Genomic DNA, 26,539 nt, shown 5'->3' with positions numbered 1-26,539 from the left:
GGCCAGTGCAGGTCTGCAGCCGCATCAGTGACCGGGACTGCAAAGTCGAGTGGTCTGAGGTAGGAGCTTTAGCCAAGTAAGGGCATGTTCACTTTGTTCGCTCCTGCCTCTGCCAAAACTCACCGTTGGTTCTGACATCAATTAAAGCGAGGAGGACTAAACGTGGGAGCATGTGGGAGGTCATAGACATTGGCCTGCTGCTCAACAACTGTCCACTCACAGCAGCAAAGGTCGCTCAGATTTGAGCTCTGTAACAGCCGTGCCTTTTCAAAGTGTTTTGAAAGCAGTAAAATTTAACATGCTTGGTCTGACAGTTTCAGAGGAGAGAACTACAAAAAAAAAAGGCTGTGGTAAATGAGAGAAAGAGAGAGGAAGCACAGTGGGATGAACAGTAGAGAAGAAGTTTGTTCAGGCACCGAGCTTGTTGAAAAGCACAAGGCAATTACAGCATTTGTCTCTGCGCCTCTCGCTGTAGCCTCTCCCCTTTCCTGGAAAATGGAGCGGCAGCACCTGCATGTTTTCAAATGCATGACAGCTCTGACTGTTGGAACAGAGAGGAGGAGAAGGAGGGAGAGAGAGAGACAGAGAGAGAGAGAGTCCAGAGAGGGAGACAGCATAAATGACTGGTGTACATGGCGGGAGACAGAGTAGTCTAAACATCCATCCAACCGACCGTGGTTCAGTCGCATTACTGTGAAAACAAATATTCTACACTCGACTGTGTGCATCAGTGTACGCACACACACACACACACACACACACACACAGATGTGGAGGGGTAAAATATACTGCATAGGTTCTCTGCAGCACTACTTACACTGTGACTTTTGAGATTTGAGATGTTTTGCTTACATAATTAAAACTGAAGAGAAGAGGAGAAAATATTGTAGGCAGTATGTCCAAAATAATCCCCCTACAAGAACATGCGTCACATTTTTAGGTACCACTTTCAAGTAAAAACACCCCTTATAGAGCATTTATACAGTGACTACTAGCTGTATTAACTAATAATTTATCATCATTATCATCACACTAATCATTTATGGCTACAACTAACAATTATTTTCATCATCAATTAATCTGACAGTTATGTTCATGATTAATTGATAAGTCTTCAGTGGTACGAAATGTCAAACAAAACAAAAACTTGAAAAATGACCAGAACCAGCTACCCTGAACTGAGGAATGAATATCTACAGCCCTACAATACATATGCAGTGACGTTGGAATTTCTAATTTAGAGTCACCAAAACAGGTTTGTCCAATCACTTTGTGTCTTTGCGTCTAGACATGTCTGCAGACAAGCACCCAAATCTGTCAGAGAGGACTCCATGTTCATCAGCTTTGAAGGCAGGTGCCAAAGAGTGCTACCATATTCTGGAGTGCAGGGCTGACTCATACCTTCAACTAGTTCCTTTCCCATTCATCATCATCTTTTTTCCCTCTGATGAACAGGCTGTTCCTCCGACACACCTCCTTCCTTTCCACTTCACCCAACAACTTGTCCATCTGTTCACCTTCATCCTGTCCTTTCCCTCATTTCGTTCGTTCTCTCACTTTCTCTTTTTGCACTCTAGCAACACCTGTTGTGACAGCCATGACTGACAGGGTGGTGCAAAAAAGAGAAGAGGCGGAAGGAGTGAAGGAAAGCTGCTGCATTTGCATCAGGCTCCTCTCCTGTGGAACCCCCTTCCAGTTTGGGTTCGGGGGGCAGACACCCTCTCTACATTTAAGAGTAGACTAAAAACCTTCCTTTTTGACAAGGCATACAGTTAAGGGCTGGATCAGGCCTTAGACCAGCCCCTAGTTATGCTGCTATAGGCTCAGACTGCCGGGGGACTCCTATGGTGCACTGGGCTCCTCTATTCTCTATCCTCCTCTTCCTCTCCATCATTATGTCTCATGTCAGCCAAATGTCTGCCTCTAACTTGTTATCTTCCCCGGAGCCTTTCTGTGCTTTCTCATCTCTCTGGTTCCTTTGGATCCTGGTCCTGGTTCTCCTGCTGTGGTTCTCTGCTTCATGAATCACTGCTGCGGATCGTCGGCCAGTCGTCATGTTTTTCAATAATATCATACTGCTAATCTTTTAGTCACATTCCTGTTGTTAGTGCTATAGTCACTGCTAGTACGTTGGTTGCTGTTTGTGTTCTCTCTCTCTCTCTCTCTCTCTCTCTCTCTCTCTCTCTCTCTCTCTCTCTCTCTCTCTCTCTCTCTCTCTCTCTCTCTCTCTCTCTCTCTCTCTCTCTCTCTCTCTCTCTCTCTCTCTCTCTCTCTCTCTCTCTCTCTCTCTCTCTCTCTCTCTCTCTCTCTCTCTCTCTCTCTCTCTCTGTGTGTCCAACCTTCACCCAACGCGGACCCCTATAGAAGCCGCCCACATTGAGCCTGGGTCTGTTCGAGGTTTCTTCCCGTTAAAGGGGAGTTTTTCCTGCCACTGTTGCTCAATATAATATCGGATGCTTGCTCATGTGGGAATTCTTGAATCCTTAATTTTGAATTCCTGAATCGTTGGGTCTCTCTCTCTAATTAAAGAGTTTGGTCTAGACCTGCTCTTCATGTAAAGCGTCTTGAGATAACGCTGTTGTGAATTGGCGCTATATAAATAAAGATTGATTGATTGATTGATTGATTGATTTGGACATTCACTCGGTCACAACATAATCCTCCGGCATCCCATCATAGTGCTTTAATTCTAGCTTAGCCTGAGGCAGGCAGGAGGAAAACAGATTTAAAGAATGTTCAGAGTCAAGCGGACAGACCAACCCAAAGGCTCACCAAAAACAATAAGAACTAGCAGCTTGGCAAAGACTTGTAGTTTTAATCTCTCACCACTTACCATGATTATCTCAGTCTGTGCCAGTGCAGCTGTTGTTATCCCACAGAAAGACAGGAGAAAAGTGCTTCTAAAGTTTATAATTTGTAAACAGTAGAATAAGAAACTGCGTGTGTGTGTGTTTTGTGGAATCAGTGCCTTTAGCACATTACATCATATCACAAAAAAATATTGGAACGCAGATGAAAATAATGAAGAATAATAAAGTCACCAGGTTTGGTGAGTGGTTTGTGACTAGTCACAGGTTGTCCGTCACCATTGTGGGGTACCATGCTTTGACCCTTGAACCCTGTGGTGGAGAGCATCACTGGGGTTAATACCCAGCCTTTAGCGAACTGCACCATCTGTTCATCCAACCACATCCCCGACATCCAAGAACACCAATACACACAGTACTATAAACAAACAGATAAGTTTAATATCACAAAAAAAACATAAAACTTCACTGAACCAGCCTCACAATTCACTGCACCAAATGGCATCTTTGAATGACACCAGTAAATGTTCAATGAGCAACGAGTCTTAAATGGCACAGACATCAAATGCCATACAAATGTTAAAGGTGGGTGCTACAGGAAATGTACCAGAGGTAGCACAGGATTAGCACATATGGTACAGGAAATCTTGTCTTGGCATCTGTAATATTAATAGCACCAGGCAAGGATAGCAGTAAGATGATAGGCAGTTCACTGCTAGGCCAGATGACATGAGGCCATAATGGCCTTGTGTAATCCACAGTGGCAGCAATGTCCAGCAAATGAATAAATAAAAAAACGAGGGACACAAAAAACAGGAAGGAGTAAGAGGGAATGACAGAGGGATAGAGAGATAAGTTGGAGAGACAGATGAGATGGAAGAAGAGAGGAAAGTGGATGCTGGTAAAATAAATAATGAGGTCATCGGAGTTGAAGCGAAGCTGTCTGGCTGCAGTGGAAATGTGCAGCACTCTACGTCACCATGCATAGAGTACAGAGCAACACCTCCATGTACACACACAGAGTGCAACCCATAAACACACTCACACACAACACAACATTGCCAGAGGTTTTTGTCACTCATCTCCAGTTTCTCTGTCATCACATAACCATTCCAACTCTCATAGTTCAACCCCTTCACACCAGCCAAAGCAGTCCAAAATAGCAGCTTCATATCTCAGTCAATACTTCCTACTTCCTCCCTCTCGTGGTTCTCCCGTTTCCTAAAATATCAACTGAACTACTTGCCAAAAACACGCATGGACATAAATCAAAACACTGCGGCATCCATCCTTTCTCAACCTTACTGTCTTCAAACACCTTTGACAACCTTATGCCTCGTCTTACAAAATGTCTGACTGTCAGTCTTTTTCCACGTGTGAGCTCTAACAGCAAAAAAGTGGCAAATATTTAACCAGCCTGGCACTGCCACCCAGGCAGTCACACCTTTCTTCTCCATTGAGGCCAGATAAGTGCCAAATAACCTTCCTGTTTGCAGTTACACTTAATACACTATAATGTATGCCATTACAGGCCCAAATGTACCTTTATATTCTGTATTCTGGCCCCCTGCTGAGTACTTCCTTCCGTGCTTAAAAAGCACATTGTGGTGGTTTTTGATTTGTTAATTGTTTTTGATGGCTAAAAATTGAGTCAGACCTCTTTTAAGGATAATTAACTGTAAGTTCATAGCTTCAGTGCAGATTTAACATCTGAACAGGATAAGATGAGATTTTGATCAAATATTTCTCACTGAAACCTTCATGACACAAGCAATAATTTGAATTTCATTAATGCTGCATTATTTGCTTTTTGGGCCACTTGAGGGCAGAAGAACAAGCTGTAAACACAGTAACGACGCATCATAATGCCGATATGGGAAATGTGTTGGCAAACAGTTGCCCATTTATCCAGCAGACACAGACTAACATGAGTATTCATTTGGAGTCGTGTTTCTGATCACCCAACAAATATAAGTCCAACATTCATTCCCTTTTTAGCTCCGTTTTCGTCTCCACCAACTCCATTGAGGGAGACATTCACCAGTCAGTCATTAACGTTGTGTGTCTGCAGTTTGGTGCTGAGCAGGTAACTTAATATATTTATCGAAGCTTGTGATTTGAAAACAGCTGCCTTGTGTGACTGCACACAATTGGGCCGATGAGATGGAACGAAAACAGTTAAGTTATGAAGAGTTCATCACTTTGAGGTAGTAATTATACATTTCACGTTCATTTAACCCACTAACAAATATAATAAAATGCAGAAAGACACAAGAAGCAGAAATCAACATTTGTGAAAAGCCAATGGAAAACTGACATATGGGACTGGCACAGCCAAAATTTAGCATTTGGTTGGTGGCAACAAAAAATATGGAGTCCTGCCTTTGGCCATCTCAGATGCTGAAGCAGCATGAATGAAATTCCTCTTGAGGATCATTTTCCCATTAAAATTCTGTGTCCTCACACCCAGTTAAGATGAGTAAGTTTGTTTGTACTGACACAAACAGTAAATTCATATTTGGAGCTGATTTTCAGGTGTCAGTATTACATATTCATCTAGGTGGAAATGAACGGATCTGTGGTTTTATCGACTCATTTGTAACTAAATGGACAAAGAAAAAATATGTTCACATGGGATCTCGCATTTCCTGTGCTGACACTGTTGCCATGGCAACAAAGGTCAAAGGTCATGTGCTCCCGGGGGCAACACATGAAACTGCTGAGAAAGAGAAACAGATGAAGAAGAAAAAAAAAAAACTGTCTGTAAGACTTTAACCTGGAAAGATAACCCATCAAATGGAAATGGATGAAAGAGAGAAAGCAGCAGAGGTTCCATTAAATCAAAAAAGAGACACGGGGCTGGAAATAAACACCTTGAGCGACCATATTAATGATAACTATAAAGGATGAGGGCAACTGTTCGGAACATTTTCCTTAATCGATGTTGAGAGGGAGACGCATGAAACTATGGCAACCGAGTTTCCTCTGCATCTCCCAGCATCCTCTTTGTAAGACAAGAGGTGGTACGCGTGGCAAGGCCATACGCAACCACACAGGAAATATTTTTTAGATAATGCTTCCAGCTAACATTCGCCAGCCTGCAGCTCCACAAATATAGCACTTTTGTGCCTTCACACTCTACTTCAATATGCAATTTCATGCCAGTACCATTTCCACACCATCCATGCTGCGTGAGAATAACTTTATCTATGTTTATTCTGGGGGTAATATATTACGATGGCCTTTAAAGGTTGACAGTGTTGCTTATGACTCTGATATCTGAGAGCTTTCTGAACACAGACTTATCTATAAGACAATACACACACTGGATGATTAATGGGGCTGACACTCAGAGTAGCCCTGTGTAATCACTACAGCACTAGTGTCTGTGTTCGTGAGAGAGAGAGAGAGAGAAAGAGAGAGAGAGAAACTGAATGTATCTGCGTGTTATGCGTTTTAAACCAAACTGATATATGAATGAAAATCCCTATGAGAAGACCAATGAGGATTGTGTGTATTCATGTGCGTCTGCTCTTGTGTGTATACACGTTATCATAAACCTTCCTCTCCTGGCAGTCACAATCAGAGCTTAGCGACTGCAAGGACACAGTAACCATGACAACTAGACCCATAGCAGCCATGAATGGATGGAGGAGGGGAAGAAGTGAATAGATCGTGAGTCTGAGGGGCATCTGGTTCAAGTCTAGTAGGTTTTTAGTCTGTTTTGGGTTGATGAAACCCACTGATATTTTGATTTGACATGCTCAGTGCGCACTCACAGTCCGCCCGCATCCATTCACAGAAACCTTCTTTGGTCGAGTTTTTCATTCATATTTCAATATCAGTCTGGCCTAACACACACTTACACACAATACAATGCACTGTGAAACACCAGTTTCATACAATCTAGAACCTGTTTTCCCTGAGATCTGGGAAGTTGTGCACACACAATTAAAGAGAATTGCAACATTTAAAGTGTGCTCACTTTCAGTTTTACCTCCAAATATTTCAGGTCTGTGGTTTCTGAACCCCGGGCTGCAGATACTGCACTAGGCTGTGAAACATCTGCCACCGAGCCGCAAGGGAACTAAATGATTTGGTGAAAAAAAGCTGAGTAATAATACATAACTTCATAAACTATTTGTGTGGCAATCACTGCCTCCTCCCTCATCACTTGTACTTGGTGTAGCAATGTTGCCATGTATCTCGGTCATGACTTACAGTCTATGAAGACTGCGTTATCACAACCGATTAACAAGATGTCAAAAACTACACAATTTAACTTCACTAACCAGAATCTTCCTTTAACAATTGCTTGTGACAAAATTAATTCTATGAGATGAAAAACTATTGATGGAGAGATAAAAGATAACGGAGATAACAGATTAATAGCATCCCATGCACAGACAGAGGGCAGTAAGGTGAACTAAACAGCTGATGGGTAAAAAGAGAGAGAGCAACAGAGGTTTTACTGTGGACAAGAGAATACAAAGATTTAGAGCCACCTCCTAACACAGAGGCAGGCTGGGTAATTGGGCTGTAAACCATCTCTCAGCCTGTGTGTGTGTGTGTGTGTGTGTGTGTGTTTGCAAACTGCAGCAGTTGCCATTGACATCAATTTCTGTTGATGATAAACTCATAAAAACACATAAACCGATGCCTGTTTGACAGACACTTAAATTTGAACTCTACCAGGTACGCACGTGCGCACACAGACACAACACACAAAACACACACATATCTCCTGGGCTTGCAGAGGTAATTATAAGAAACTCCATTAGCTACTGCATAGAATAAGGAGGCAATCTAATTGGTACTAAAACCTTCTGGATAGGCTCATTTGACGTGTAGCATACACACATCTCGATGGCTCACACTTGAAAAGATGTGAATAATGGTGTGTGTGTGCCTTTTCTTGCATGTGCCTGCATGTAGATAAGCTTTGGTAATAGATTTTATAATAGATTTATTGTAATTGTAACCAGAAGAGTGTGTGTGTGTGTGTTTGTGTGTGATTGTGTGTGTGTGTGTGTGTGAGAGAGAGAGCAAAGTCTGCGGGCTTGCGTAATGAAGCCGATTTTCCATTCCACTCTCTTGTTAACAGACTAACTTGCCTTGTAGGAGTTAGAACACTTAGAGTTGTTTATACATAACAGATGAACTAAACATGGCTCCGACTATTCACCGTAAAGCTATTAATTTGCAGAATCCTATTCAATCGGGCATCACAATGTCAAACATCCCTTTTGCAAGACTTTGTATGACCTTGCTGAAAAACTAGCATTCAGGATCTGACAAAAGGTGCTCTGCCTGAGTTGATTTAAGGCTGTCCTCGCCTTTGAGTGACTAACTTCACAGAAAGTAAGAGAAGTTTGGCTCCGAAACTTTACGAGAACAAAGGCAAACAGGATAAAACGGGGCAGGGCAGTCAAGGACACCTGCTTAACAAATCGTTAAATAGCCGGGCTTTATCTGGACTACAAGACATAATGATGAATTAGACATTTAGAAGGAGTGCTGAGGAGTAGTGATGGAAGATAAGAGGGAGAGAGGAAGATGGTGCTGTACTGTAATGTACAGAGTAAAATGATGAGGGGCAGTGAGAGGGAGAGCGTGAAAGAGGGCATCTTCAAGCCTCAGTGCCTTTTCTCATTTAGGAGGTGTGTGTGTGTGTGTGTGTGTCTATGCGCGTATGTGCATGCGTCATCAGGGTTCCCTTCCTGTCATCATTTATAGTGCTGCTGGAACACCAGAGTCCACTCAATGCGGCACTTTGACAGAGTCCAGAGGCTGTTTCCACGAGTTGTTATCGCCATGATTTCTATCGTCCCATCAAACAACACTTATTGGCAATAAGTGGCAGGTCTGGTTGTTCCTCATCTGCCTGTTTGCAAAATAATCAAATGAGCTAGACCTGCTTGCCTTTGAAACTGACACATTCAATCCTGTTATCATGTGTGATGTCAGTACATGGTGAGACGGCGATGGGGAAAGTAGCGGTAAAAGAGAAGCAGAGTATGGAAAAGAAAACAGACGCAGTCGACATATTCAGGTCAAGGCCCAACGCTCATGTTGGCAGTTTAATAATATCGAGTCTTCATGATCAGATTCTAAACATGTAATTGAAATGACGAGGGCCACCATATTGCCATATACGGTTCATTCCCTACCAAGCAAAAAAGAAATACTATATAAATAATATTTTCACCATTGATTTATTATTTTCTTGACAAGTTCGTTAATCATTTAGTTTATAAAATGCAATATATTTTATCTATGAATAAAAATTGTCATTTTTCCTTGATTTGACATGAAAAAATGAGTCATGCAACTAATGAAAATAGGTGCAGGTTAATTTTCAGTCAATTATAAAGAACAGGAGAACTAATTGGAAACATGATAATAAAGCAGGAAAAGCAGCAAAATACATAAACGGGATCAAAACATGCATTTCTACTATATAAAATACAGGTCAAATTTTCGAAATAACTCCCTGTAAACAAGGTTTTACACTGTACCTGCACAGTTTTGTGTACCACACATGTTAATATGAAGAAAAATATTTAGAATTCAAGTGCTTACAAAAGCACACAATCATCACTAACAACACCTGAGCTAATCTCTCAAAACTAATGGAAAAATCAAGAGTCAAACATGAAAAGGGCTTCCACCCGTTTTCAGTAATCACAATACAAATATAGCCTGATGGACAATCATGTGGCCACTAAATCATAATTCAGACCACACTATTGCCAGTCACTTAAGGTGCCTCACGTCAGATTGCGCAATCCCTTGCAAACTGGGTTGAGCTTTTGCTTACTCAGTGTATGCTACCAATGTTGTGCTTTATTAAAATGTTTTTATACATTGTAGACATTTTTATTATATGTCCTCACTTTCCATATAATAGGTAATGTATTTCATGTATGTCTATCACTTATTTAGTGTTAGGATCTGACATAAAGCCGCACTGAAAAGACATAAGGTGAGGCAGGCAGTAGCTCTGCCGTAATGAAGAGGGCGTACGTGAGCTCACGTTTATTCTTGTTCGACAATAAAAGTTTGCACTGGTTGCTGCTGTTCAGGGAAAAAAAAAATTGCACTTAACATACAACTATAGCACTCAGTAGATTGATTAGTTATCAATGAGGACTAAATATTCAAACGAATATAGCTCCAAGATGCATCTCATTTACTAATCCTTCCATTTTCATTCCATAAGGTCGCCTTATTCAAACTCTTCCTTCACATAAAATGTCACTAGTTTTGAACGAGAGGATGGTTCAAATCCTCATTCTGCCACTCAAAAGTCTTCAACTGCTTTTATTAACCCACACCATCTTTTTCAAATTTGTTATCAAACTCTGAAATCATCATCCAGGTTGTGGCTGGACTCGTGCAGTATCGACATTTGCAGAACATCATAAGACTATCAAATCTTGTCAGCAGCAGTCGGCATGTCTGCCATCTTAAAAGATGTTTCAGGAGCTGAACGATTCCTTGAGCACAAACTTGACTGCGTTTCATGGTCAACAACATTTTTATCTGCCTCAGGTATCATCACAACTTTTCCATCTTCAGAGTGAATATTAGAGTGGGTTCTAGTGCTCGTGTTTATAACGAACTGGATGTTTAAAATTAAAACTCCAACAGATGCTGTTTATTTGCTCTCCTCTCAAGCAGAAAGTGATACACAAGTGTGATTATGAATTCACTCAGAGTCATGACCCTCTTCATTAGTGCCTCTACACCAAAATATGTTGGATCTATTCTCTTATCATAGATTAGTTTCAATGCCATTCATCAAAACAGATACTTCTTACTGAAAACTGGTTTACTTCTTTTGTTTTTATACAACCTTTTACCTTCATGAAACTGTACAGGTTTATACCTCAGTGTGAAGGCAGAGCTGCTTTCCAGTACAAGTTCAACAAGACAACACAAAGTGCCGAAAACAGGAAGTTTTCAATTTTTGATTAGTCACAGATTAAAACATTTTAACTCTTGTATGGTAGAAAGCAGCTGGAAAATTCAAGCACTCTGTTGCAACATCCATGCCTTTTTGTGGTTACTACTGGAATTACAGTCCAAGGTCCAAGGTAACGAAATTCAAAATCCTTGTAAAGTCATACATCAATTGCACGAAAACATAAAACATAAGAACGACTGAAGAAAAACTTGAGAGATGTTATCATACAGGGACTGTCAAAGTTTTAATACTGAGTGCCAATTTTGGGAGCCAGAATATGATTGAGGGCTGCACATGAAAAATGCACACAAAAACAAAATAATTCCAAAACTAATCATTTATTTATTCAACATTAAGATGCCAGAAAGCTTCCCCAACAGCAGAGAGAAAGAGAGAGAGATTTTCACCTTTGGCAGTTATAGGAGCTCATCATATATTACAATAATGAATTATTATCATTATCATTATTATCATTGTTGTCAACAACAACATTATATAATTATATTATCAATTAATACAATCTTTGAGAATCACTTAATGGTAGCACATTTTTATACATATTGGCTTTACAAAAACAAAAGTTCAAGCGTATTGCCTCCCAAATACACACATCTGTCTGTGTGTTGATGTGAACTTGGTGGGACACTGAGTGACATTTTTCCTCAACTGTTCTATATGTTAGGTCTCAGTGTGTATATAGTACAATACCAACAACTGCAACCAGACATCTGGATTTTCAACCTCATAATATATAGCTGTGCATGACTGTGAGAAATAAAACATTGGCTGCTTAGTCCTGATCAAGGCTCTTGCCAAAGCAAGATGACAGCGAGTGCAAGTCTTACAGGGCTGTGTTGATTTTATGGCCTAAACCATGAGCAGAAAAGAAAAGACAGCATGTGATGCCTGAGAGATTTCTTAATGTAGTCTCCGTCCTAAAAGCTGTTTAAAAGCATCACCATAATTAGTTTTGTGAAGCAAAGGTCCCTGTATAGCAATCGTTCCCCCTTCTAGTGCTGAAAAATACCACAACTGTGAATCCTTTCTCAGACCAGACCACTCTAAGAATGCTCACTCTGGTGCACTTTTACTGTCTTAATCCAACCTGACACGACCCCAGAGCTCCTGTCATCTCAAGTGACCTTGGAGTCTAGAAACCAGTGGTCTTTCCAGCACTTTTGCTCATGTTGTGACAACAAGGCTGACTTCCAAGACTCTGTGAAATGACCAACACATAAAAGGGTTTAGAATGAAGGGATAGGACCAATCAAAGTTTGGGGTTCTTAAAGTGTATTATTATCATTAATTAATCCTACTGGTCTAACTGCAGGACAATTATTTTCTATTACTTCCACTGGTAGATGATGGGCCCTCATTGTAGCCCACGCTGACTGCTGGCATTCATATGCAAATGATGTGTGATGACACCAATTTATGGTTAATTGTTGGCATAGGCATCAGACAGGGACCCCATGTGAGCAGGGATTCATTGCTCTGAAAAATGACTCTGTAGCAACTTTTATGATTGAAAGCATACACAGACTTTAGTTCATTCTTGACTCAGAAAAGCACAAATCCTGTTTCATCAGACTGATGCAATTACGCTACAATACCTTAATAATTCCAAGATCGCTCTTTTAACTTCATGCTGCAAATATAGAATTTCACTTTGATGTAACATTTACATATTGAGACTGCACTACAAGAGGAGACTAATTTCATGGAGGCGTAATCCTGACATTTCATCAAAATAATGAATACTGCTTGCTTAGTATGATGAAAATTGCAATTGTCTTATTTTTCAAATGTTCAATTCAACAACAATTGACAGTTTTTTGTGTAGAGATTTTGCACTAACACCCTGTATTGGCTTAATGCATGCTTCTCCTATAAACAGCTCGACTCATTACTGCGGAAGCTGAGTAGCAGTTAATCAAGGAACCAAGGAAATGAAAGGAGGTGCCAAGGTATGAAGGGTAATGATGTGCGCTACCAAGGGAGGAAAAGAAGAAAAACGGTGACACTACGTCATAGTGGGATAGAAAGAGCAATAAGCTCTGTCAACTCTGAGTCCACCACATAATCCTGCTCAGTCAATTCAATGAATTGTTAACTGTCTGAGCCAGGAAAGGATGAGCAGCCCAACAGAAACAAACAGTCTTACATTAGAGGCAGAAAGACAAACACTGCACAGTGTCCCTGATACATCTGGGTCCTGTGTGCACGTGCACGTGCACATAAATGGGATGGTTAGTTAGTTAGATAGATAGATGGATGGATAAATGATAGATAGATAGATGCATCATTTTCGCTTTCTCTCTCTCGTCATAAGACTGAGGCAATGTTCTCAAACTATTGAACGATATAATGACAGAGCTGTCTGCAAAACAATGCTATAAAAGCACAAACCCTAGAGCTCACACTCTGCTTTGTATTCTTACTGGCTATCAGGACGTGTGTGTGTCTGTGTGTGTGTGTGTGCTGCAGCCACATCTGTTATGGGCACAACCAATGTCACCTATGAGTTGGTGTCACAGTTCTGGCATCATCAATTTCCCCTATTAAAATGTAAAAGCTGACATTTTTATTTCCCCAACTGATGCGCTCTGTTCAATCAAAGTCACATTTTTTGGGAAATATACATGTGCCCACACAGACACACACACAAAGACAGACACGCACACCTCCTGAAGGCCAAAGTGATATAATCAGTCAGAGACAGCTCTACTCTCTTTACATCCAACCCCTCCCTCGATCCCTGCAGTGGAATGTGAAGTGTTTAGCTCTGTCAAGCTCGAAGGCGTGTCCAAACCTTGTTAATACAGGCCTCTGCTCACCAGGGATCACAGCCAAGCAGATGCCGGCTAACTGCGTTACTCCTCTGGCAAGACTAGGTTCTCTGCTGCAAGAGGGTGAGCAGGTTTTCTAAGAAATGTTTGACACCCTCCACCTCTGAAATGCTTGGCAACACTGTGCAGGCCAGGAAAAGACAAGAAGACACAGGTTCAAGCTGGAAGTACAGCTCAGCAGCCGTCCTCTGTCGTGATCATTATTCCTTCCATAAAGTTTTATTGTATGTAGGTTTTACTGTATTCATTTAACCTTTCATAATGTGAAGGCCCACTGAGCATTCATGCCCCTTTTCAGCAATATCCTGTTGCACACTCATCCAATAATGCAGTCACTTCTTGGAGCCTTTATTCCTAATCACACAAGTGAAATGACTGATGACTGTTGAATCGCTTGCACATGGATGATTCAAGGTTTTGAGGAAGGAAAAAGCAAAGGGAGACAGCAAAGGAGATATCAATAAAGCACAGAGAATGAGATAAAGACATATTTTGCAGACCAAATACTCTTAACTCTGGGCTCAAATTCAGATATTTAGAGGTAAACTGATAATCTGCAATCATTATAGCATTTGCAAATAATTCTTGGCATTCATTGAAACTTGGCAAACAGAAGCAGCAGATGGTTGAGGAGTAGTAGCATATTCAGAGAGTGTCAGGTTATTTATTAAACACACTGATGTATGTGGTCCATGTTGCAATCTTCAGCTCTCCGGAATTAAATGTAGGATGACTTGAGTTTTGTGGCAACACAACATGCCGGTCTGAAAATGAGCCTCAGAAGGTACACCTGTACTGCATCACTGCCCTATGGCTGTTCTTTGCATAAATCCTACTATTAGTCAGCAAAACCCAAAGAGGCGAAGAAGTGGAGAGGCTGAAAATGATCGGATGCATCTCATCAAGAGGTAAAATGCAAACAGCCCCCGCAGGGATGCATGCCAAGAGAAAAGGAAACAGCTAAAGTAGGGAGAGAAGAATAGAGGACGAGACAAGCAACTGTGAAGGCATAAAAGAAATTATTCTGTTTTCTTTCTCTTCTGCCCTCTGGCCCTCTAAGGGGAGCTCAGTGAATTTGCTAGATTGAAAGCCCTCTGTGGAGCAATACAAGCAATATGCCAATGAATGCCTATAACAGTCTGGCACAAGGAGGAAAAATGGGAGCGGACGAGCGGGAAGTAAACCCTTCATGATGAGACTTCCCTTTAAAAGATAGTGAGAAAATAAGCTTATTGGTTTCTTGCTGATGAGAAGATGGATACCAAGCAAAAATCTAAATCAAATCAATTTTTATGGTCATGTAGACTATCATGTCTGCCCTACTCTCACCCCTACATCTTTCCAGTAGATATGAAGCTACAGCAGCCACTTAGCTTAGCATAAAGACTAGAAATACAATCTGCCCACCAGCACCTCTAATGCTCATTGATTATGGATCTTCACACCAAAAATTAACTGCAACTCCACTTTTCCCAGTTACAGCGACATATTTATTGATTTTATTTATTTAGCATTGCTCTGTTTTTTGTCAAACAGATTTCCCCAGATTTCCCACACACCATCTTGTAAAATACTGTCTCCAACTTCTCTGACAACTTTCTAGTGTCTTAATTAGTGTCATCAACAGTTACTTGGCAACCACAGCTATTCATGAAGAGGCAGGGAGTTGTACTTGTTTTACTCTCACTTAAATCCAAGCACAAACACACAATAAACACATGTAAGAACTGGATGCTCTTGCAGCAGCTGTCACAGCAGTGGTGTACTGGGTTAATTCCTCAACAATGTGACCTCTGAAGCATCATCTCCAAGGTCATCTTAAAATAGGACAGTAAACCACATGTGTAAAACCTTCAACAAGAGGTTCAGGATGTGCAGCAGCGTGTTAAATCACCCAGACTGTCTTCTGTATAATCCTAACTCCATCCAGGATTTCAATATTATACATGGACTTGGAAAACAGTTGTAACAGTTGTAAAGGAGGGCTCTGTGGAATATATATGTGTATTTAGTGAATGTGTGTGTGTGCGAGGTCAGGTTTGTGAAAGAAAGAGAGAGCAGTTGCCATGCCTACAACATGCATGTGCACACAGAAAAGCTTATGGTTACACAAAGACATGCCACAAGGCTACGCAGCCTTGACTTTCCCATTTCCTCACTCGGCAGCCCTGCAGTGCTCTACGGTAGCCCAGAGGTCAAAAAGCTCATCATGTAAGCTGCAATCTCTGCCTACACACTAACACCACTGGTAAATATTTAATCAGTCCTGGAAACACTCAACACCAAGGCTGCACAGAGGCCTACTTTTGATTAACACACACACAAACAAAGGCAAAGACGCACTGCATGTGGCAGCCTGCAGTTAGTGGTCAGAAAATATAAACAGATATATAGTGAGTGAGTGTGTGTGTGTGAGTGTGTGTGAGTGTACACACAACATTCCTAAGAGAGCCAGAGTGTGTTTCTGAAGTGCTGAGTTATGCTGCCACTTCCTCCCTTTTGGTTTCCTGCATGTTGAGTCTCTCTTTAGTCATAAAGCTCTAAACTGTGACTGCATTGGTATCCACAACTGACTGACTGGAGGGAGAGTTACACCGGGGCAGCCACGGCTCCCGCTCCTCTTTACTCTTCTCTTTCTACTCCTCTACTGCAGTCTTCCTATGCCGTTTGGTCCTCCCTCCATTCTCTCTCCTCTAGCACTCTTTACCTCCTGTCACTTGGTCAGTGAAGTACAAATACCACTCGCTCAGCACCTAGCTGCAGTGAAAAGCTACCATCTACACTGGAGAATGCAAAAATGTCACCAACACCAATGGAGAAGGCATTAACTCTTTCTGCCCTCTGGCTCAGTAGGTGGAAGTTCATAGTGAAGTGGGAATCACACCAGCAGAAATAAGAAAGATTAAAAAAGTGCACACACACACACAAAGCAAAACTGCTTACTATGCTTATTATTGACCACATTCTGTGTTTTTCTCCAGATTTAATTAATTGTATATAGGAGCATTTTTTATTGACATTCAACCTTTTTAGCACGAACATGTCATCCTTAAAGTGGCTTAAAAGTTGATTTAAAAAAAAATAAAAAATCACCTAATGTAGACAGGAAGGGTACCTGTAAAAACAGAATAATATCAAAATGTCCAAAGAAACTTTTCAGACCACTCCTGCAGCATATAGTCCAACCATATATCATTTGTGGAAGAGATATTTTGGGCTATAAATTGTCAAAATGACTGTTACTACTGTTACTGTTCACTAGAGTCCAAGCCTCATATTTCTGCCAAAACATGACAACACCAATCCTGTTTTAATCCTCACGGAGCCAAAACATCAACCAGACACTGTGACATCCCACCTGACTACATCCAGGAACATCATCTCTCATGACTGTCTTGGTTTGGTCCTTCAACATTGGGCTTATAATGAGTAACACCAGTAGGAGCTCCCCCCTTATATTTGCAACAACTACAAAAGCTGTGTTCTCACATTGTGTGAACATGAAAAAGTCATTTATTCTCCAATTATAACGCTACTTTCTTTTGCTGCGCTGGCTGTCAGCTGCTTTGAAGTGAAACCATGACAACAAGTTCTCTTCACGCTACGGGAGTATTACATCTCCTTGAGGTCAGGCAATAATTTAATGATACGCTAAAAGATGCAATTAAAAAGAATCTATCATCTATAAGAATCTGTGGTAATAAAGGAAAGGCCTGAAAGGTTTGTTCTCACCGCTTTGATGGTCACTGCTAATTAAGCTCAGGCTAAATCAATATTGTCATGAGGAAATCAACTGAGATTTGTGATGCATGATTGGCTTAAGTATAAAAAGGAAAAGATCTTTACTACCACCTGTCAGGAACTTATAATAGCACTTGTCATATTTCAGCTTCTTACAAAGATGCTAAGGTGAACGCATGGACACACAGTTCTCTGGCAAAGTTTGAACAACTTTAGTTATTTCACAAGTGAACTTCTGTTTAATTGGGTCTCGCGGGTTTCAGGTGGGCAGGACTCATTTAGAAGAAGGTGATGTCACATACGCCCCAATCACACTGAAAATGGTCTGATATTCCCAGACCATTGTCAAGGGCTTTAATGTGTTTATTAGCAAAACACAGTTTATAATCAGAGACCATTCTTACTTCATTTGACTGTCCATCAGGAAGGCAGGCAAATGCATTTGGTTGGGTAAATTACAGCAGGCAGAATGAATTACCTCCTGCAAGCCTCATGAGGCCCACAGTTTAGTTTGTCAGTCTTGCCAGATCAGAGCAGTTTTCCAAACGAGGAAAAGCTGAAAAAGGTTCTTTGTTAGGGAAGCCTGCTGTAGCACTCTATGCCGTCTCAGATGTTTTTTTCGCTATCTTCTTCCTTTTATCAGCTCTACGGGTGTAAGTGATGTGCTTTCTTGAATGAGAAAACTTGTTTTTTTTCTCATGGATGGAGGCGTATAATATGATATATTAGGGTTTGCAAAGCGGCCATTCATTTTCAACCTCTTTTCAAAAATAGTGGGACGTTTGGCCTCCAAAACTCTGAAATTTCTCATTCTTTTTTCTTCAGGTTTGGCTGTCTCGTGATCAGTACTACTAAGTTTCCAGTTTTTTTGAGTGTTTTAAAGCATATTTCAGGTTTTAACATTCAGTTAAGCCAGCAAGGGCAGGCATTCTCTCCCTCTCTTAGTCTCAATTGTACCTTTCCCCCGCTTCTCCTCTCTCCCCCTCCATTCGTCCCATTAGGTCTGCTGGAGCCAGGTAACTCCCATGGCTAGAGTAGATAACAGCAGCCATTATCAGATTCCCTGCCTTCAAACAGCAGCTCGGCATCGATCGCTGTAGCGCCTGGTTTCAACTGCCCTGCCTGCCTTCATGGTGCCAGAGCGGTCTGGAGACAGTCTACCCCCATCCATGACAACCACGATCAGACATATTTTTTTATAAAGTTATTAAAAGACTGCTGAATTTAACTCCCCATGGGCATGTCAAAATCCATCATCATATTATGCTATCTTGCACCGTCTATCCATCATGTTTGAGAAACACGAGCTGCTGTCCTGTAGACTCACAGGCAGAAAATCCAGCCGCCCCGACATCATAATTAACAAGATTACATAAATGATCAGATTACTGAAATACTCCCCAATCAATTAGCACAACATGTAATGTATATAATAACAGTACAACCCAGGCCTGAGCGAGAATTAAATATTATCGATTTTCAGCAGAGCCACATTGTGATGATATGATTAGTCACAGTAGTGACTATTATGTGGATTGGGTGTCTGCTGTGATGTGACCAATACAGTTTCTTTTTCAGTGTCAGTATAAAAGTCAGTGTCCCTGTTATTATCTACATTTATTATGTCATGACAAGCAGCTAACTCTGTTTTTAGTGACGCAGCAATCTCTGGCTTCATGTTGCATGAAAAAGGTCTCGGAATTCAAGACGTGAGGGGATGTTTTTTGGAAAACTGAGCACTGGTGTTGAACTGGTACTCTGCATCAGCAAGTATTAAAATTGGGGGAAAAAGTTGTCCAAGTTAATGATCGAGCTGGAATAAAAACTAGGTTATTGAGGCTTTTGTTTTTTTGATTATTTTATACGTGATTTTGCATACATTTGCCATATCATGTATGTACTAACATTGGGAAATATCCATATCAATGTTGTGATAATGACCATAACCACACTGCCCATTTTCCTAATCTTAAGTGCATTTTCATATCTACTGTACAAGTTAAGAAGCTTGTGTGTCTTTTTCCCTTGCCATCAAACGTTAATGGCTTTAACCGGTGCAGCCCCCATGTGCTGACTCCTTTGACTGAAACCTGCCTTTCTCATCCTGAGCACTCAGCCCTCCCTCAGCCACAGCACATTATTTGAACTGAAAGAAAAGATGACATGCTCTTCAGACTGTATCCCTCTTCAGAGCGAGGACAGAAAAAAAATAAAAAGAGGCAGAGGAAGAAGGAACACTTCCTTGTCCTCTGTTACATGGCTGGAGACTAATAGACTATGGGAGGAAACAGGATCATGTTTCAGAGCTGGACAATAAAGCGCAGAGGCCAGTCAGGTGGCAGGAAAGGGCTGACTCAAAGATGTCCGTGTGTTTTTGTATGAACAAGCTTGTGTGTATTTCTCTTTGTAGGGTGTGTTAACAGGACACATGAGGACATGCAGCATGTGTAATACTGCAGCCCTATTATATTGACCAGGAGGCCACCACTGTACACTGTAGCTGGACTGTCGCTCGATAAGCCTCAATCAGACAGTGTTCAGCATATCAAACTGCCGCACAATTGGGCACAGCTATGCCCTCTAAGGGCTGTCTATGCAATTGCTAAATGAATAAATCAACACTTTTGTTTTGTGCACACACATGAGAGCGTGGCAGCTCTCTTCTCCTCATTAAGTAGAGATGGAAATGGCTCAAAATGAACATTCACACAAGAATTTGTCCTTTGATGGAATTTTGCCTTTTGTCATTGAAAAGCACAAACAAATGCCAAATAATCTTATGCAGGAGTTGTGACCTCTACAGTCCTCTAATTTATTGGATGTTAAGCTCTATGAACGCTGAGTCATGTGTGTGTCTGTATCTTTGGATTCGTGTGTGTGTGTGTGTGTGTGTGTGTGTGTGTGTGTGTGTGTGTGTGTGTGTGTGTGATGCCATGTACCTTGACAGCAGGTGTGACTCCTTCCTCAGCAGTGCTCTGCCCATTCTGTCAAGAAAGCAGATGTGAGAAACAGTTAGTGTGTGACAGTGCATATATCATAAGTGTGTGTGTGCGAAGACGAGAGAGAGAGAGAGAGAGAGAGAGAGAGAGAGAGAGAGAGAGAGAGAGAGAGAGAGACTGACTATTTGCAAGACTGTGTGGGTGGCAACAGTCCACTGTATCCACCACTGTGCTTCTTGGCTGGCAAACCTAATAATCTTAGGCTGACACACAAATGCACATCCTTCATCCGTCCCCCAGTAGGTAAGTCTTGCTGAAAAGGGTAATCATTGTTATTTGCAAAACAATGGCTCACCATAGGCTATTTGGAAAATCAATTGTTCACACAACAGAAGTGGGTGGCTAACTTTGAACATGCAATAGGATCTCGGTATCTCCTTGTACGTGTACTGTATGTGGTGTGCATACATACATACAGAACAAGGAGAATGATAAGTAGAGGATAGAGCAAGTTCTGTGAGATACCTGTGATGTAATTCTTTAAAAGCATGGGCTATTATGATGCCAAATCAAATCATGAACACTTGCCAAAGAGACACTGGAGCAAAAATGCAACATTAGTAAAATGGGATGTCTGACTGGCTGACTGCATTCATACATTTAGAGAGGACTTGATCGTGTGAGGATCACAGAGCTTCACATTTTGGACCATAGAGGAGCTACAAAAACAAGGGGGTCCTCCATTTCTCACGACGAAGCAACTTTCAAAAGACAACCCCCCTTTAAAATGCCCATATCTTTCAAACCTCACTCATCTGGTTTGTAATACAGACTTTCTGATAAAAATGTGTGTTCAAGTTCAAGCTGTGTTAAAAATTTGACAAAGCTCCTTCAGAGCCACGACAGAATTTATGTAATTGTTCTCACGGGCTGACTGCTTGCTGTGACTAGTGCATTGACCTTAACACATATAATGGACGGAGCTGCCTTTTAATGATGTACAGATTTATGCTCCTAAACTGTGAAAATTAACCTATGATGATAAAATGCCCCCTGTCAATGATCAAAGAAAAACCCCTGGGGCCAGAGTCAAGTATTCTGGCCAAGTGTGAGGACACACTGAATAACAACTGCCTCCTTTTTCCGCCTTTTACTTTGTTTTTCCATAACAGAGGGCCAACCTCGAGGTTGTTCACTTCCTCCATGCCCTCTTCCTTTAGACTGCACAGACTAAGACAGGCAGTCAACACAATGACTAACTGTGGCTTTAACAATCAAGCCCTCAACACAAAGGGTATGGAGTTCAAGACATAAAGGAAGCACAGGCAGTGACAGGAGAGCGACTTCACTAGGCTCTTTTACACTTAAGGAAAAAAAGATCTTGAACTTCAGAACAAAAAGACTGCGGATCCAATTTACTGTCGTCCTAATACCTCACAATGCACTCTCTCCTGAGATTGGATGTGTTTGGCAACTGGGTGTACCTCCCTATTTTCTGCTTTGAGTTTCACTCTAGCAACAACCAAAAGCTATAAATTGTATGAGCTCGGCATTTTTACAGGCCAACAGTTCATCTGGTCGGACTTTAATCATGATCTCATGGGAGGCAATTTAATTTAGCCAAACTGTGCCAGTTAAAAAAAGCTGTAAGAGCTATAATGTGTGGTGACATGGGAGAATGGAAACAATTAAGCCGCCAAGTGCAGCTCTAAGTCAAGCACAGATGTGTTTTAGGAGTGATAATTTAAGCAAAACCGAGAGGAATTACAGTGTTTGCAACCGAGATGGGCTTTGCGGACAAATTTAAGTGAAATCTTCACACCTTACCCCAAGTTCTGACTCTTTCCTTCATTTCATGTCATTTTGCATCAGTGAGGTGCTTGCGGTTGGCTACGCTTAACCTGGTATGATGAAGACCAGTGGTGGAATTCCTGTGTGTGTGTGGGCAGGAATGCCTTCCCGACGTTGCTGCTCAACACATTTCAACCTCATTAGCTTTGCATAGCTGATCCAAGTGGCCCAGTTAATAGTGTTTTCCCTCCCCTGGGCTTCCTCAATGAGAGCGCACATACACGCACATCTCAAAGTTAAATACACGAATAAACAAACTTGATCTTGAAAACACTGTAAGGATGTGTGTGACATGTGCAAATACACATATTGAAAAATGCTACAAGATGCACAAAAATTCACTTGAAAAAAAAATTACAGGCCACAAGCATGCTGTGATCAGGTTTACAGAGTACAGGCCAACCTATTAGACGGGCCAGAGCCAGGAAAACTTTTCTAATTATCATTCTATTTTTTCCTCACAGGACTCCTATATGATAACAGAGAGTAAATAATCTCAGAGCGCTGATGCTGTGTGCGTTTGATAGATTAATCTGTGTTTTAACTGCATGATTAGAGCAGCACTGCTCTGTAACTAGGCAACTAAGAAATGCAATAACTATTGTTTTGTCTGTACCTGTAATCTTATCTGACTAAATTTCACGTTATCTCACTTGCCTGTGAGTGCTGACAGGAGATTACATTACAAATGTCCTCTTTTGGTCAAAGCCAGAAAATGGACAAAAGCTATTTCTAAGGGTCTTTATTCAGTGTGTGCTAAAAGGCTGCTGAAAGTGAAGAGAGAAGAGAGCACCAAGTCTGCACCTCTGCCTACAGATACAGCAACATCTGGACTATGTACAGTCTAGGCCTCATTGACAGATTAACTTTTGACTCTAAAAGTCAAAAGGAGTGAGGACTCGCTCTCTCAGTGGCACCTAACAAGCACAAGGTTGTGTTATCACATGCCCACCCAGCCGTGCTCCACTCCCACAGCTCTGCTCAGGTGCTCCACAGGTCACACCCCGATTAACAGCAGCCAAGCCAACACGGATGCACACACAAGTGAACTGAGTGTGAACTGAACTTGAGAATGCACACACTCGCACAAGCAGCTGAGTGCACACTGCTGACCACGCCTGGCCAGCAAACATGGTACACATTCCATCTATTAATCCTACTTTCTCCCTGACATGGCCGGTTACATAACAACTGAAAAAGCTCCAGTCTCTTTGTCTCTCCACCATCTAGGCTTGTACAATCCTGCTCTTTAAGTCCTGGCTTGTGCAGTTCAGCTATATAAATACGCTTTTCCTTTGCTCTGTCTTATCTCCTCTATTCAACAGAATCACATTCTTATTCTTTAATATGAGGAGGATACAAAAAGTGACAATGGACTTAAATGACTTGGGCACAAAGGTAGGAATCACAAAACTAAATCAGCTCAGTGTTTCATGGCAAAGAACCAAACCAAAGATGCCGTGAGAGCAGACAAGTTAATCAGCATTTCCAACTATCAATACAGTGGGAAAAAGACAGCAAACTAACTGATAATTACTTCCATTAGTGTCTCCATCTGATTCTTTGCACTAAAAGTTAAGGTCTTGGTTACGCAGCAACCACTAATACAGAAAAGTTTGTGGTTTTTGTACAAAAAAGTAGTTTTTGAGTTTTAAATATCACTCATTTAATAACTTATTTCAGTAGCCCTTCTTTAAGTTATAGTGAGAGCAATGGAGGGATTCTTTATTGAGAGTCTAAAGGAATGTGAATCCAGCAACTAAACACTGACAAAAGCATGATTCAGAGTTTTTGGAGGACCTTCACTAATCTAGTAATGACAGTGGCTAATACAGGTGGTAGTGACTCAATTGGGACGGGACAGGCATGATTTACTGAAGTGCCTTCATCAAAGATGATTCACTGAGGGGAAATTAATTCATAACAGAGACGGCTTGGTGATGAATAAAAAGGCTCAATCAAACAAACGTTTCTTTCTTGCTTGCTTTGCCACAAAAAGACAGTTAATCTGATTTCCATTCATGACACCTTCTCTGCTTTCGAACACAAGCGCTCGCACAATGAGTGATGGGGAAACAGACTTCACATCAGCTGCCATAACATAGCACGTCACTCTGTGCTGATGAGAATGGTGTTTTTCTGATACGAGCTGGGTTTTTTTTTGGTGTTTCTTTTACTTTCCAAATCAGCCAAAAGTGTGTCTCAGTCTGTCCCATCTGTCCATGAAGGCAGGCGCCCATTGCTGTGCGGCCCCTCTGACTCTCCCAACATGTTCACTGGTATGGCCTCCAGTCCCACTCATGCTTTCTGCTCAAATCAATCTGAGCCCTGATTTCTCTCTCTCTCTCTCTCCCTCTCTCTCTTTCTCTCCCTCACATGTATCAGGAGTCAAAGTGTGCAGCTGGCTGGTAGGTTGTTGACAGAGATAAATGGCACAGATCCCGGCGTGACTGGTGTGATCAAATCAATTACAGATCCTGGATTTGAACTGCCGATGCGGACATGTGGGAACAAAAATGTCACAAATTTAGTTATCAAAGAGTTGTGACCAACGCGTACTCCAAATGCAGGGTACTATTATTATAACGTTTTAAACTTAGCACTCTTCACAGGCTCTGCACCACCATCTGTTCAGCCGTGATTTGCTACTCAGCCAACTCACATGCTGCAGAATACTGTAAATAGTGGAGTCAGTGGGACAAACTAAGTCATGATGACGCTGTTTCTAAATTACCCTTTAGATAATTCTCTCTGCATTATGTGTAGGATTTTCATTCATTATGACCTCCAATGATAACATTTGCCTGCTCTACAATTAACTGTACCTGCACAATCAATAATGTCTGCTTCCTTAATTGTGGTAGTAATGAGACAAGACTCATTAACTTTCATGAATTAGACCTCACATTTAATGAGAAAATTCAGTTTCTGAGAACATTAATTTCTTGCTACATTTATTTAGCTTTTTTTGTTTGGGTTACATATATGACATGTGCCTTGTTCATAATGCGACTGATCTCTTGTATGGCCCACTGAGGACACCACGTAATACTGCGCACAGAGCTATCGAACAGTGAGATCAGACACATGAAACATGGCTGCACACACACACACACACACACACACACACACACACACACAGGCCTGATCCACCTGCTGGCAGACTAGTTCAAAAGAGGCACTTCTTACAGCTAGCCTAATGTGGCACAGGTTGGTTCCATGCAGCCCAGGGTCTGCTCATCATAATTATATGCAACCACTCTGTTCAATAGGCAATTTAGTGTTCATGAATAATGATGCTGCATCAGAATAAAAAGGGTCTGGAGAACATTAGGGCCACACACTTCTCTCTCTTTCTTATTCTAAATTCTGTAGCGTCTGAGGTTTACTGGGGGAAAATTGTAAAACTGAATCTTTATACATGCTCACCAAGTAAGTAAAACTCAGAGACACACACACACACACACACACTCATACACCATGAGACTGGTGGCACAAGTGTGGGTGCCAGCATGTTTAAAAGTGTTAGCATGAAATAGTTGAGCATATGTGTGCGTGTGCATGTGACTCCTGTGTGTGAATATAGACTCCACACAGAGAAGAAAAAGTGCTTCACAGGTGAGAGCAGTGACAGACGGTGATGATGATGATGATGATAATGATGATCCCTTCAGATCACAGACTGATCTTCTCTCTGGTTCTGCACTTTGAAACGGAGTTGCTCAAGAGTTTCAGTGAGAAGACTAGAAAGTGAAATGAAAGCTGCCTTTCCAGCCAATTAAAAGCTCTCAAGTGAATGGGTAATAATGAAACACCGTCCTATTGGTTAAGAATGTCAATCACAGCCTAAAATAAGAAATGACATGATTTTTTTTCCAAAGAACTGAGCGTCTGTGTAGAAAACAAGTGTCACACTGACATGACCTCTTGGAAATGGACTTCCTATTCATAACATTTTGAGTTACCTTGATTATATATGCATAGCCTGCTTCATTTAAAACACAGGACATACATTATGAATCGTTTATTGAGTCTATAACCCCTCAGACTGTATGTGTAGTTAAGAATAGACAAATGAAGTGAGAACTTAACTCTTAAATCATTTTGACTTTCTCAAGTGCTGAACACCTTGGATTGAGGGCTGATGCCTTATTCACCATCTTAATTTTACCTGAACCCAATCAGTTTAGATAAATAACAATAATAATTAAAAAAAAAGGTCAACCAGTGTATTCAAAATCGTGTCTGCACATTTCACCTCTCATTACCTCTGTTTCGAGCTGCACTAGTTCCATTGTGGGCCATGGCTCCGCGATCTGTGCAAGAGGCATTTTCGCAGGATTTTCAGTTTCCCCTCAGCTGCTCCAGTGAGAAATTTGCTCT

General features: G+C 41.3%; 1 protein-coding gene across 1 annotated transcript in view; it reads right to left on the bottom strand.

Moving 5' to 3' along the window:
* rps6ka1 (ribosomal protein S6 kinase a, polypeptide 1) overlaps positions 1-26,539 on the bottom strand; it is a 43,242-nt gene extending 16,703 nt beyond the window's left edge. Inside the window, exons 1-2 of the mRNA XM_070842262.1 lie at positions 26,425-26,539; positions 20,306-20,350 (exon numbers count right to left, since the gene is read on the bottom strand). Of these exons, the coding sequence (XP_070698363.1) occupies positions 20,306-20,350; positions 26,425-26,487 (108 nt within the window). The 5' untranslated portion in view covers positions 26,488-26,539. The remainder of the gene's footprint in view (positions 1-20,305; positions 20,351-26,424) is intronic.

Source organism: Pempheris klunzingeri, chromosome 13 (assembly GCF_042242105.1).
Source record: "Pempheris klunzingeri isolate RE-2024b chromosome 13, fPemKlu1.hap1, whole genome shotgun sequence".
In the NCBI taxonomy this organism is placed as follows: Eukaryota; Metazoa; Chordata; class Actinopteri; order Acropomatiformes; family Pempheridae; genus Pempheris; species Pempheris klunzingeri.
Note: the sequence above shows the minus strand (reverse complement) of the source record. Positions and strands in the feature narration are given on the sequence as shown.